This window comes from Kogia breviceps, chromosome 3 (assembly GCF_026419965.1).
Source record: "Kogia breviceps isolate mKogBre1 chromosome 3, mKogBre1 haplotype 1, whole genome shotgun sequence".
In the NCBI taxonomy this organism is placed as follows: domain Eukaryota; kingdom Metazoa; phylum Chordata; class Mammalia; order Artiodactyla; family Physeteridae; genus Kogia; species Kogia breviceps.
This window is the reverse complement of record NC_081312.1, coordinates 78,448,094-78,462,158: the sequence shown is the minus strand read 5'-3', so window position 1 is coordinate 78,462,158 and position 14,065 is coordinate 78,448,094. Positions and strand designations below refer to the sequence as shown.

Genomic DNA, 14,065 nt, shown 5'->3' with positions numbered 1-14,065 from the left:
GAGAAACAGGAAATTCTGGAGCATGCAGCCTCAGAGCTGCTGGTCTGGGCCTCAGGAAGGTTCTGGGAAGCTGAGGAGAGGATGCCTACCGAGGGAGGTGATGTGACCCACAAAGCAGATTATTCAGACCCATCCCCCGATCTCCTGCACCTGTACCGCTTGGCTCCCCCCCTCCAAGGACTCTGAGCTCAGGTCAGTATGACTAGTGCTATAACCCACTTATATTCTGAAGTAAATAGGCTTTGGCAGTCAGGTTGAACACCTCATCACCATCTACAACATTGTTTCTATGGGAAAAGGCATTTCCAAAAATGAGTAACAGAATTTGGGAATACCACCTCTCAGCGGGTTGGGGGCAACTGGGCTGGTGGGGCAGTAACAAGGACTTGCTCACAATGGACCGTATGCCATCACGGCCAGCTCTTTTCTGACCACTGAACACACAATTTGAGCTCAAAAGAAGAGGAACAGCAAGGCAGAAGGAGGAGGAGTTGGGGGAAGAAGAAGTGGGGAGGGGACAAGTGAGGGAGTAAGCAGGGAGGAGGGTGCAGGGGGAGGAGAAGAAGATACTTTCTCGCCAGGAAGATACTAATTAGGAAGCCGAAAAGGTAGACAGATGAGGATTTCTTTCTTCCTTTTTTATTTTTTTAAACTAAATAGATTTTCCCTATTCTAGAAACCAGAAAACAGACACCAAAGAAAGCAAAATGGCAAAAGTGAAAAACCATGTTAGTGGTGAAAAGCAATCTAAGTGGATGAGAGGCAGTGTGTATATAATAGAGAAAATTCATATTTTATTCTTAGTTCCCCAGAAGACCAAGACCAAAATGTATGACGTGCTCATTACACCGAAGTGCTTACCCCTCTGGTTGTACAAAATATCATCTCCTTTCAAAGAACACATCCCAGATAATTTAACTTTTGTCCATAATGAAGAGCACACAGGATCTTCAGACCATTTCAGTTTAAAAGACGTATTCATGCTCTGAGGTGCAAAAACATTTTGAGGGACCCATAATAAGAGACACTAAACCCCTGTGCCTGGAACTCAGGCTCGTGGCTGACATGTTCAGCAAACAGGGCTTTCCTGATGTCCCAGGTCAGGAAAGTTGGAACATTCATCTACTTTTCATTTTGCTCAAAACGCAATCCCTGGTGGTGGCAGGACTCCAAACTCCACATATGCCGTTCTCCCTCTGCCCCTGGCAGGGTCCACATTTCCCCTTTTTATAAGAACACCAGTCATTTTGGATTAGAGGCCCGCCCTACTCCAGTCTGAGATCATCTCAACCTAACTAATCACATCTGCAATAGCTCTATTTCCAAATAAGGTCACAGTCTGAGGTACTGGGGATTAGGGCACTGGCAAATCAATTTGCAGGGAGGCAATTCAACCCATCGCAAAACCGAAGCCCTACATTTATGGCGAAACTAATAAGAGCTTGAGCATTCAATAGTCCTCTTTCTCAAAATGGCCAACTGTGTAAGGAGAGAAAAATACAATGATTATCTCCAGCTTGTCTCTGTTGTCTTAAACAGTGGATGAAGGGCCCACATCTCCCAGTGGTTACTGTTACACCACTGGTATGGTCTAGGTTATTGTTTGCTCATGAAGTCTTATGGGAACGAAGCTGAGGCAGGCTAGGGAGACCCAGGTGTGGAACAGCTCCGTGTGCCCTCAGAACACATGCTTCCAGAGCTGACAGGTGGGCTTCATCACCCTGGAATGGCTGCACATTAATTTGAGAACACTAATAAGGGAACATGGCTGCAAATAAATATACTGAGATATTATTTCTTAGGAAATGTCATCTGAGTCTTGAATGGGAATACTAGTACTTTAGTTAATGGTAGGAGCTATTGCAGGACCATCTGAAATGGTTTTTTAACCACTCATTTGGGAAATTTAAATATAGAGTATTATATTTAAATATAATAAATAAATTCGCCCTTAATTTTTGGTGAGAGGAAAGGGACCAAATATGAAGTATACAATCAACTTAGTTCACCATATGCTTAGTGTCAAGGTGTGCCCCACCCCTCCTAGAGCAATTTCTAGTTGCTTTCTCACTGTGAATTGCAGTTTATTTTGTTCAGTATACTGCCTTCCCCAAGCGAAATGTTATAGAAATAGAAAAATTCACCACCACATCTTGATTTGGGGAATTAAGTTCAAAAATTTAAGTGTAAACCTGGTGGCACAGTGGTTGAGAATCCGCCTGCCGATGCAGGGGACATGGGTTCGTGCCCCGGTCCGGGAAGATCCCACATGCCGCTGAGCGGCTGGGCCCGTGAGCTATGGCCGCTGAGTCTGCGCGTCCGGAGCCTGGGCTCCTCAACGGGAGAGGCCACAACAGTGAGAGGCCCTTGTACCGCCAAAAAAAAAAAAAAAAATTAAGTGTAAAAATCTGTTCTATATTTGCTGTTCTTTGCAAACAATGAACTTCGCACCTAGAGAGTAGTCAAGAAGCAACTCAACATCTTTCTCGTCCTTTTGATGGTTTCCAAAATGAGGCAGAAGAAATCTGATCAGATCTGTTTGAATAGAAATTTCCAAGCAACCATCTCTTGCTGCCTTACAGACCCACCTTAACAACCTATGCAAATGGAAGATGCTTTTTAGCTACCTACCCACTGGCACTTTCTCTGGAGGGCAACAAGGTATAAAGATGTGAGGGCACTCAGTAGCGAGGGGTAACAGAGTTCAAGCAGAGTTGATATTTTAAGACTCCTCTCTGACCTAAAGAGCTAATGATTCAGCTATGTCCAGTTCTTTTAATAAAAATTGAAAAATTAAACCTACCTGTCGAATATACACATTATAGGGTTGATGACACCATCTAAAGACAAGACAGATAATCTAAAAATCTTCAGTGAACCTGAAGTATAGAATCAGGCTCAATGTCTTTGTGATTACTCACTAATTGCAGAGATGCTGGAGAGCCCTGGGCTCTTCTCTAGTCTGGGAAATGGAATATATACCTTCAAGAAGGGTCTGACACAGAATACGTCGTTTCTCCCAGCATCAATCCATAGAGAACACAGAGAAGATCTAGTGGAGACATTCTCCTCAAAACATTCCAGCCCACATCTGAGAACGAGTGCCACACTACAAAGATGCTGAACCAACAGGAATACAACATCACTTGTCCAAAATCCTGCAAATTCACAAGCTGAGAATGGGCCAGGGGAGTTGAGCTTACCTCTTATCACTTATTTGTATCCTAGTCCAGTACAGAGGCTTCATGGGACAACTGGGTTCGACGGCTGGCTTCCGAGGACACTGGTTAGCAGAAGGGCTGACTCCGAAGAAGAGTCCAGGAGGAGGTGGAGGCGCAGGTCCTGGGGGTGGCGGAGCAGGAGGAGGCCCCCCACTGTTGGGCGGAGCGGTGGAGTGAGGAAGTGGGGGGGGTGGGGGAGGGGGGGGAGGTCCAGCACTTGGAGGCAGAGGAGGTGGCGGAGGTGGGGGAGGTCCAGTATTCACAGGTGGTGGCGGAGGTACCAGTGGCAAAGGTCCAAGTGCGGGTGGGAGGGGAGGAGGGGGAGGGATGGCTGCCAGTAGGGGTGGTGCGGGAGGGGGAGGGGGAGGGGGAGGCGTTGCCTTCTGCTGACTCGATGAGATGCTTTCCACAGATTGAAGTGGTACACTGGTGTCTTTGCTGTCATTTGGGGGAGAGAGTTGGCTTAAAGAGGAGATATTCAGCTTTTTGGGTATTATTTGGTTACTTCTGGTTGTCCTGTCTTCACCTTCGCAGGGTTTGAGGAAAGTCTGTCTGTCTGTCTGGATGCACACATTTCTGAAAGTCTTTGGAGGGCAGTCATCGTCGGTGGAGACACACACATCCCTCATCTCTTCACATCCTCCTCGCCATCGGTGTTCTATCTCGTATTTGAGATTTTCAATGTTTTCTTCTAGTCTTGCTGTTATCACCGCATGCTCACCCCGGATATGAAAGGCTTGAAGTTCGAACTGAGCCTGTAGAGATATCAGTGGGAAAGAAAGCAAAAAATTTATCAAAAACAATTATCAGAAATAAAATATTCAATAGCATCCCCACACCACCATAGCACAAAGCCACATAAACACAGGGAAAGACAGAGACGTTCTTCTGAGAATCCAACAGGGTGTAAAGTCCACCTTGTGAATTTTCCAAGGACTTAAACAGTTGGAGTAAAAGCATAATTTCATCCAATCTGAGCTCACAGGGAACAATAACGATGGATTAAGGGTAAAAGTAAAACTGTCGTCTAAGAATTTTCACTGGTTTTAATATCAAATGCAAAACAAAACTTTTAATAAAGATTTGAACATGCCTGGATATATCTGTTATTACTTTTGGTTTTGGAAAAAAAACAAAAAAAAAAGGTTTGGAGATACTTTTGGCTAGGAGCTGCAGTTCTCACAGTTTTCCATAGAATGTCTCACCTCCGGGGTTTCCAGGCCAACACAGCAGAAAGAAAAGATTCGAGAAGAAGCTATGATGCGTGTGCATTTTTAAAAAAGTTTCCATATCAAAGCTGCCCATGATCCGTATTTGAGTCTCTTTTATAGTCATTCATAATTTAGTAATAAATGCATAGAAAATGAGCTTAAGGTTTGCTTTTTTTCTTTTCCACATACTCTACATTTTCAACTATAGTTTATATGAAGCCAGCCTTTTTAATGCTCATCTTCTCAGTTATGTCAATACCTTGAATCTACAGTTTTTCATTTATCAACACAAACTGGCATACTCTTGCCTATTAACTAGTCCATTTCCCAGCATTCAAAGCCATTTAGCTTAATACAGTTAACTGGGAGGCAGTCAAATTTACAATTTTATATTTGAGTTTTTCCAAAATCCAATTTAGCAGTAATTAAACATTTTTGGTGAATTTATTTAATTTCTTCCTTCCCCATCAGACTACAAATTCCACAAGAAGAAATCAGGGACAGTATATGCCTTTATTTCTGTATCCCAGCAGCTAAAATGGCAAGTACCCACTACTGATGAGATGGATGGATAAAAACCACTGCAACAGGGCTTCCCTGGTGGCGCAGTGGTTAAGAATCCACCTGCCAATGCAGGGGACATGGGTTCGAGCCCTGGTCTGGGAAGATCCCACATGCCGCGGAGCAACTAAGCCCGTGCGCCACAACTACTGAGCCTGCGCTCTAGAGCCTGTGAACCACAACTACTGAGCCCGTGTGACACAACTACTGAAGCCCATGAGCCTGCAGCCCGTGCTCCTCAAAAAGAGAAGCCACTGCAATGAGAAGCCCATGCACCACAACGAAGATTAGCCCCCTCTCGCTGCAACTAAAGAAAGCCTTGTGCGCAGCAACTGAGGACCCAATGCAGCCATAAATAAATAAATTTATTTAAAAAAAAACTGCAATAGTTATATTCAGTCATTGTCCCAAGAGTCTTCCCTATGGCTAATAAGACTTTCTTCATTGTAATTTCAGCCCACAAATGTCTAGAACACCAACGGGTATATAAGTACAGATCCGTTTTACATTAAAAAGGTAAAGAAATATTTTCAGTGGCCTAAGTCAGTCAAGTCATGACACAGGAAAATTCTCCATCTTCATTAAGATAACTTTTAACTGTATTTTTACTAGTTTCACCTTTTGCTTCATAAACCAACCCCCAAATAACTGTGGTCAGAAGAACTAGTGACAGGTTTTTCTGAAGCTGAACTTCTCCTATGTGGACATGGCAGCCGCGATCCAACTCTGAAAAAAATTGGCAAGTTCAGGGTACCATCTATTTCTTTGTAACACAGAGGGTTAAGCAGCACCTGAGTTCTGGATTCGAACCACCTGGTTCACATCCTGGTTTAGCCACTTGCTAGCTCTATGTCCTTAGGCAGGGAACTCTGTGTCTTCAAGCCTGAGTTTCCTCAAGTGTATAAGGAGGAAAGTAGTGGACCATCTCTAGGGTTTTTATAAAGGTAAAATGAATTAGTTCCTGTAAAGCGGCAGGCATTATGCCTGGAACACTAGTTCTGAATAAATATTACTGTTAGTTACTGTTGCTAAGGATAATATTAGAGCAAGAGACTAACAGATTTCTAAACATTCTTCAAAATTTCCAAACAATGTCACCTTTGTGGAGTGACAGGCATAAAACTAGGAAAAGCTTAAGCAGTCAGGATGAACACTGTACTACAAATACAAAAGTTTACCCAATCTTTCGCGAGTTCTACTATCAAGTGGCTGAAAGTACTTTCAAGCTTCATTCAACTCTGAGGTCAAGATGACCTTTGTGTGGATGCCCTGCCCAGCTCCATCTCCTCCTGCCTCCTCTACCCACCTCCAGCCACATTCCAGCCCTGATTCCCACCCTGAATTATCACGCATACTTAAATTTCATTTTAGCGGCTAGCTTAGTTCTGCCACAGCAAACTAAATCTTGAATGTTGTCCCCGACTAACCTTCTTCCAAGCAGGTTAACAGTCAGGTAATACTGATGAGCCAATAATTTCACTTAATCTTCAACTTCTTAATAATATGAAAAAGTTGCAGAGACATGTTCCACAGAAAAACTTTCCTTGTATCACACAACTGGACTGTATCTACACAAAGCACCCCACCTCTCCTGCTTTCCACCTCTCAACCAATGACCTTCTGAATCTGCTGAATCTGATGTATATATCTATATATACCATTCTGCTGGCTCTGTAATTCATTTGCTTAGCGTGGTGGCTACAGCACAAATTGGTTAGCTTACGTAACCTCTCTATACCTCAGTTTTCTTATAAGGAAAATGGGGTAATAACAGAACCTACCCTGCAAGGCAGTTATGCGAAGTAGACGAGTTAATACATGTAAGGCTACATATAGAGGAATGTTTGGAACACAGGAGGTGCTACAGAAGTTTGCTGCCATTATTATTTTGTCTCTTTGCTGCCTGACACATCACTTGCTTTCAGCTCTCAGCATGCTTCCCAGCACCATATTCTATCCATCTAAAATAAAGATACCAAAAATAAAGATACCAAAATCCTTTTTTAATCCTTTCTAGCTGTCTCCCTTTCTTTCTCACACTACCTCTTTTTCTTCACAATAGAGTTTTGTCTTGTTTTGTTTTTTTAAGAAAACACACAACTCTTGCTGTATCCATTTTCTTATCCATGCTTCTTTTAACCAATGACAATTTGTTTCTGCCCCCGCTATCTTCTTAAAACTCCATGATTTGAGTGTTACATCTGATTAGCACTTTTCAGTGATTTCTGCCCTCTCAGCTGCATTGTTAAAGTTGACTGCTGCCTTGCCTTGAAATTCTCTCTGCTTCCCTGAACTTCGATACTCTCTCCACCCACCGCAATTTTCTTCCTATTTCTTGGCTCTCTCCAGTCAATCTGTGGACTCCTCTTCCTCCAGTCATCCCTCAAATGTTGTTCTCCAGTTATGTCCCTTAACATTTCATCCTTCTCACACTGCACAATCTCTCTCGGTCATCTTGTGTACTCATGAGGTAAATTACACTCATTGACTATATACTGCAACTTCCAAATTGGTATCTTAAAACCATAATTCCAACTATCCTCTGGAACTGTTCTACCTGAATATTCTTTTTTTTTTTTTTTTTTTTTTTTGCGGTATGCGGGCCTCTCACTGTTGTGGCCTCTCCCGTTGCGGAGCACAGGCTCCGGACGCACAGGCTCAGCGGCCATGGCTCACGGGCTTAGTTGCTCCGCGGCATGTGGGATCTTCCCGGACCAGGGCACGAACCCGTGTCTCCTGCATCGGCAGGCGGATTCTCAACCACTGCGCCACCAGGGAAGCCCCTACCTGAATATTCTTAATCAGCCACCTCAGACTCAACACGTCTGAAAATGAACTCATGATTGTCAAACCTCAATTGCCTCCTCCTCTGAAATTCTTCTTTGCAATTAATAGCATCATCATTCTCCCAACCCATCACATCCAGAAACCTGGATATCATGCTGGATTCCGTGCTCTCTCTCATTCCCAACATATTACTTATCAATGAGTTTCATTAATTTCTCTGATTCACTCCTTTCCGTCTACCCCCACTGCCTCAACTCTTCACTGGGTCCTTCTCTATCTGGACAGTGGCACAAGCCACCTCACTAATTTTCCTGATTCCAGTTTAGCCACATTGGTTCCATGATGATTTTTTTAAAAAATAAATGCAGATCTTTATTCCTTAAAATCCCTCCAATAATTGGCCATTACTTATAAGCTAATGCTAACATTTTCTAGCATGGCCACTCTGAAAACTCTTCTGTTTTCTGCTGATTTTTTTCCACTTTTGGCTCCTGCTTCTTCTCCAAATATGTCCTGGATTCCAGTCCTACATAACTTCTCTCTCTCCCGGGACCACGCTCTTTCATGCATGTGGGTCTCTGCAAATATTGTCGTCTCTCAACGACTCTCCCTGTCTGCTGCAAACACCCAAGGTAAGGGGACAGATTACCAAACATAGATTCCATGAATGGCTTCCTCACAAACTGTATTTATTAATATGAAGAATTACCAAATAAGAACTATGGAATGTCCATGTACTCCATACCAATATGCGGAGACTACAGTAAGAAACTCTTATAACCATTAAAATTTAAATGGCCCATATAAAGAAACCACTTACCTTTGCCCTTTCCTGCTCCACAACTCCTTTTGACCATTCCAATGTCAGGTTCTGAAGCTCAGCATGACATAGTAATTCAAAGTGGTTCATGTAATAAGCCCCTCATTCATTTTTTTATCTGTCCATACGTAATAGGGAAGAACAAATCTGACTTCATACTAGATCCATTCCTTTTGCTTTCACCTTTGTGCTTTGTTGCCCATGCTTAGTCATGCTGGCTCTGCACCTTTTATAAAAGAATGTGGCCTATAGCCTGAAATATACAGGATACCCTATTCTCAGGGCTTTAACCTTTAAGAGTCCATTCATGTGGAGATAAAATTTGCAGAACAGAGAGCGGCATTTGTCTGTTGGAGGTTTACAGGAACATCATGACCTGACCTACATGGACAGCTGCAAGAACAAAGGATTCCGACACCAAGGAGTTTGCAACAACTAATCAAGCCCCTCCCTCATCTTGCCTTCAAAAGTGCTTTGCTGAAACCCTTTGGAGAGTTTGGAGCTTTTGGGGCACGAGCCACCCATCTCCTTGCATGGCCCTGCAATAAACCTTTCTCTGCTCCAAACTTGTTTCGCACCACTGTGTGTCAGACACACTAACTTGCATTCAGTAACACATATCCTATCAATTATTTCAAATTGTTCCTGGCTCTATTACAAATAGGCATCTCAAATCTGCACATATCATGAATCAAGCCTTCAGGAAAGTTATTTTTTAACACTATTTTACATTCCACTTCCTGTTAAGTGCCACTTCTACTTTGCACATGGAAATCACATATTTTTTTCCCTCCTTTATCTAGAGCCATAACTAGAAGGACTGTTAACGACTTGACGAATCAAACACAGAGAGTAGAACTTTCTGTTGAATAATCACGTACTCCCAGGCAGGACCCTGGAAATCTTTATGAAATGTCAAGCCCAGACCCTCATAGCCGAAATTACAGATAAGGCTGAATCAAGGGAACATAATGCTTTTAAACCCTACTGACTTCCTTTTCAGTCTCCTTTACTTTCACATTGAACACTGTGCTTGTACATGGTATACAAAACAATTTACAAACCTTCCGATCATTTTTAGATAAACGTTCTTTAGGACATATGAAACATTATGAGTTTCCCTCTCCCCAAACCTCCCTGCTAAAAATCTGCATTCACCCCAACATATCATTTGAAAGGAGACAAGTCTAAAGTTTTGACATCTTTCCAGCCTGCCCCAAGTTTTATCTCCAGACTTCATTCAAATTTTATCTATCTCCCTTTACTTTTAACTTGATTGCTTCTATTGCTTTCATTTTTAATCACATCCTTTTCCCACCTGCAATAGTCCGTTAATCTATATCTATCTCCTTCTAAGCAATATGTAAATTCACAGTCTTTAAGAGAGCAATTGCAATTAAACCACTCTGTTCCAATCACCCTTTTCCTTGATTGACACTGTTTTTACCTGTTCAATATAGTGGTTCTCAGCCTGTTCCCCATCAGAAACACCTACAGAGCTTTGTAGAAAATATTGACGGGCAGGACCATCTCAAAAGATAATCATTCAATTGGTCTGAGATGGTGGTGCCCTTGCACTTGGTATCCTTAAAGCTCCCCAAGGGATTCCAGTGGGTAGCCAGAGTTGAAACCAACAGTAACTGTTCTTAATCTTTATTCTTCTCCAAACACAGCTGAGATAGTATGGCACTACAATATTGGTAGAATTTTTTTGGCAATGACTTTTAACTTGGGTCATTCCAGAATCGCCAAAGGAACATGTGTTATTTGAAAAAGCCCCTTGCTAATTCTGATATATCCCTATAAGGGAAATATCCCTTCATTACCCATATTGAGAACAGTTATTTCATGCAGCAGAGAAGCCTACATTCTTTTCATGATACTCATGGCTCTTCAAAATCTGCCCTCTGCTTACTTTTCCAGATACTTCTTTATAATTTCCCTGTGTTGCACCACTACAGATTCAAACATCCCATCAATTCCCACATCTTTATGTTTTTGCACATGCTGTTTCCTCTCTGTAAAACACCCTTTCTCTCCATTTTCACCTAGTGAAAGCCCCGAAGGAAAACTCACTCCATCGCAATTGAGCCTTCTGGCTTAAACTTTTCTTGATTCTTCTTGACAAAGGTTTTCCTTTGACTTTGTTGCCAAAGAACTTTCTAGGTTCACGTTGCATTACAGTCATTTATGTTTATCTTCTTTGCAAATCTAAAAGCTCCAGGCAGTTGGGGACCATGGCTTATTCATGTTTGAACTTCCAGAACACTGCACACTGCTTAGTTATTAGTTAGTGATCCACAAATGCTTATTGAATTGAATTATGTCTTTAGCTTTAAATATTAAGACTTCCTTGTGCCTCTGTATTACCCACCCAACTAGACTCAAAGTTCCAAGAAAATGTAAAAACAGAGACATGTGGTCTCCCTTCCTCTTTGATATGCCTAAGCACAACATGGACTATGAGATTTCATTGTTGTTATTACCTAGAAAATTCAGTCTGGGTATTTCTATAAATTAATGTTGATCCTATTCAATTTTAACTATTTTAAAATTTTAAAATATTTGGATAAGTGTTCTCTCCACAATAAGCTTAAAGGCTATTCCTATAAGTATAGTAAACTATGCAGTAGGATTGAACCATATTTGTGATCCTAATCTGATTAGGAATTGGGCTCTAGGCAACTCCTGCAGCCTCCTCAGGGGCTGGTGCTCCCTTCCCCTACAAAATCCTCATTATTTTTTAATATCCTCCACATTACCACTGCTCAGAGATATCATCGCAGGAACACACTGTCCTGAAGCCCAAGCAATAGATGGAGACTTTGCTTGTCTGGTCCCCACAAATATGCCTGTTGAAAAGAAGGTGGAAAAGTGCCTACTGATGAAAGACATCCTGCTGGTGCCAAGCACTGTGTCAAAAATCACCCATCAGCATTTTGTTGTTATGAACAATCTCTCCCAGTGGTGCTGCCAGGGGCCGTTAAAAATTCAGGTTATCTGCTGTACAACTTGAGTAAGTCAACCTTTTCCAGGGACTCTTCCAAATTCTAAATTCTTAGGTTGGGGAAAGCAAGACAATTCCAGGGGACTGCACAGAAGCAGTCCTCACTTCAGCAAAGTTCTAAAATGTTAATAATTTCCACACCCAAGACTTCTTTACCATATCTCTTTCTCTTCAACTTCCTAGAATACAGACAGCTCTGCTCATGAAAGCTTCATAAGGACGCAAAGCATAGTATCATCTAAGCCATGTAAAGAAAGAGTCCTAGCTCTCATTATGAATGCAAATCAACACAGGTCAAACAGACTCATTAAGGTACTCTGAAAACACACCAGTGGTTCAGTATGCAGTTCAGATAAAGTTGGGCATTACTTCTGAAATGTGATACTTATTCCAAGGATTCTGAAATATACCTCAAAAATAAGCAAATATAATTATGGACAGTCATCCAAGGAAATAGTGGGGAAGTAAAAGAGATAAATCTTTGAAACCTGTACTGAGATTCCTACCTGGGAAACAAAACAAAACCTGAGTGTAGCCAGAGTGCTTTTGTGACACAGAAGAAATAAAATCACGGAGGATTCTGATAATGTTTTATTTCTAAGTTATTAATATCACTAAATTTAGTGTGAGTCAGAGAATGGATATATCTTGGGATATCTATGGAAATGATTTTCAGGCTTTATTTTTCCAGAAAGTAATTCTAAATCTAATATGCAAACCCAAGACTGCATACTTTTAGGCAAAGAGCCAACATACTAATTCCTTCTCTATTAAAAGAGAGGACTTGGTATTTTATGTTGTATTGTTATTGTCACTACAGAAGCTACAGGTAGTCCAGTGAGGTATGTACGACCCATTCTAGAGTACACGTGAGCTTAGAAGCAACAGATGGTAAGATCTGGCCCTTAATACTGTGACAAACTGAGGTTCTTCAGGTAATCACAGAAATCACTTTACTACTTCTTTCTCAATTCACTCACTGTCTATGAGGGGTCACCATCCTATGGCCAAGGTCCCTCTGTCCACTAGCATCATTCTGGAAACTGTGAAGCAGATTCCCCAATTAGGTTTGCTTCATGTATTCCCAGCTTTGTCTTTTTCTTTTTTTAATTGAAAAGGGGTAGGAAATGAAAAAAATATTAGATCATTTAAATAGCATTATCAAATAGGAGCAAGTGTCGGGGGCTAGTTGTTGAGTTCTTTCAGGTGTTAAAAGCGAAATTTATGTCTAAGACTCTAGGATTATTGATTAGAAAAATAGTCTCCACATCTTTACCAATGAAACAGAAAGCTCTCTGCTCACAGGAAGAGGTTCAGGGGAATGATTGTGACAAATATCCTACTTGTAGGCTGACTCTGCATAGGGACGTTGTCTGAACCAGATAGACACTGAACGAGTCTCCTTTATATCAAAATGAGATGAGACTCTGGTCTCTCTACCATCTAATAGTCAAACAAGCTTTAATGAGCATCTACAATGCACCTGATCTTGCAAATGCATATAAAGAAACAATCCATACTTTGAGAGGCTCATGTTCCAGCTGAGAAGAGGTATTTGTGACTTGTTTCTAATTTTCAGGACAGCTGAGCTAGTGTGGATTTTATACTCTTACTCAGACATGACTTTTCCATTGACGACTGAAGAAAACCAAGGACCATACAGGCCGATTTGTCCAGCAAAGATATCCCCAGTTGTCTGTGTTGCTTTCATCATCCACTAATGAGCCACTCCAGGCCCACTCATAGCTAACCTCCCTGAATGTATTTTCATTAGTAAGCAAGGAGGTATTTGGCTTCCTACCTTCATATTTCAACAAGTGACCGATGATGTGTGCCTAGGCCACAATCACCTTCTCCCGGCCACTTCCAGTCTTCCCAGGGATTAGTCACTTGATAAATCTGCCATTGAATGGGTTTTAAATTATAGGCTAATCAACAGGGAAAACAAACAAGAGGTTTACGTGTTTTTCATTAAGATCTGGACTCTGGCCTAGGACGCCTCCTTTGGAGGAAGCTAGAAATTTCCAAAAATTGCTCACCTCAGCCAAGAGGCATACTCATTATACAAGACATAAGTTGAGATGCCAGAAAAGGGCTCACAAAATTGAGTATAATCTTCATTTCTGTAAGTAATGGACCCAAGGAGAAATATTTTCTGCTCCAATTGGAGAGGCTAGGTCAAGTTAACGGAAAAAAACACTAAAATAGTAATCAGAATGACTGGATTTAGTTCAGCATAAGACTTCTGTATGACCTTAAATTTGCTTCTTATCTCTGGCTATTTTCTTCATTTGTAAAACAAACAGGTCAGAAAAAGATCAGGCGGCTTACTAACCAGGTTTCTAAGGATACACGGAGGTGTTTGAGCAGTTCTGCAAACACTTAGTTTTGTTATTTTAAAGGGATGTTTAACCTTATAAACAACGAATTAAAAAAAATACATATGGTTACACCAAAA

The 14,065-nt window shown here is 41.5% G+C and overlaps 1 protein-coding gene across 5 annotated transcripts in view; it reads right to left on the bottom strand.

Annotated features, from left to right (window-relative positions):
• The window catches only part of FMN1 (formin 1), a 447,127-nt gene that overhangs the window by 213,532 nt on the left and 219,530 nt on the right, over positions 1-14,065 (bottom strand). For all 5 annotated transcript variants that reach the window (XM_059056125.2, XM_067028908.1, XM_067028906.1 and 2 more), the window contains one exon: positions 3,204-3,976. In XM_059056125.2, coding sequence (XP_058912108.1) covers positions 3,204-3,976 — 773 coding nt within the window. The remainder of the gene's footprint in view (positions 1-3,203; positions 3,977-14,065) is intronic.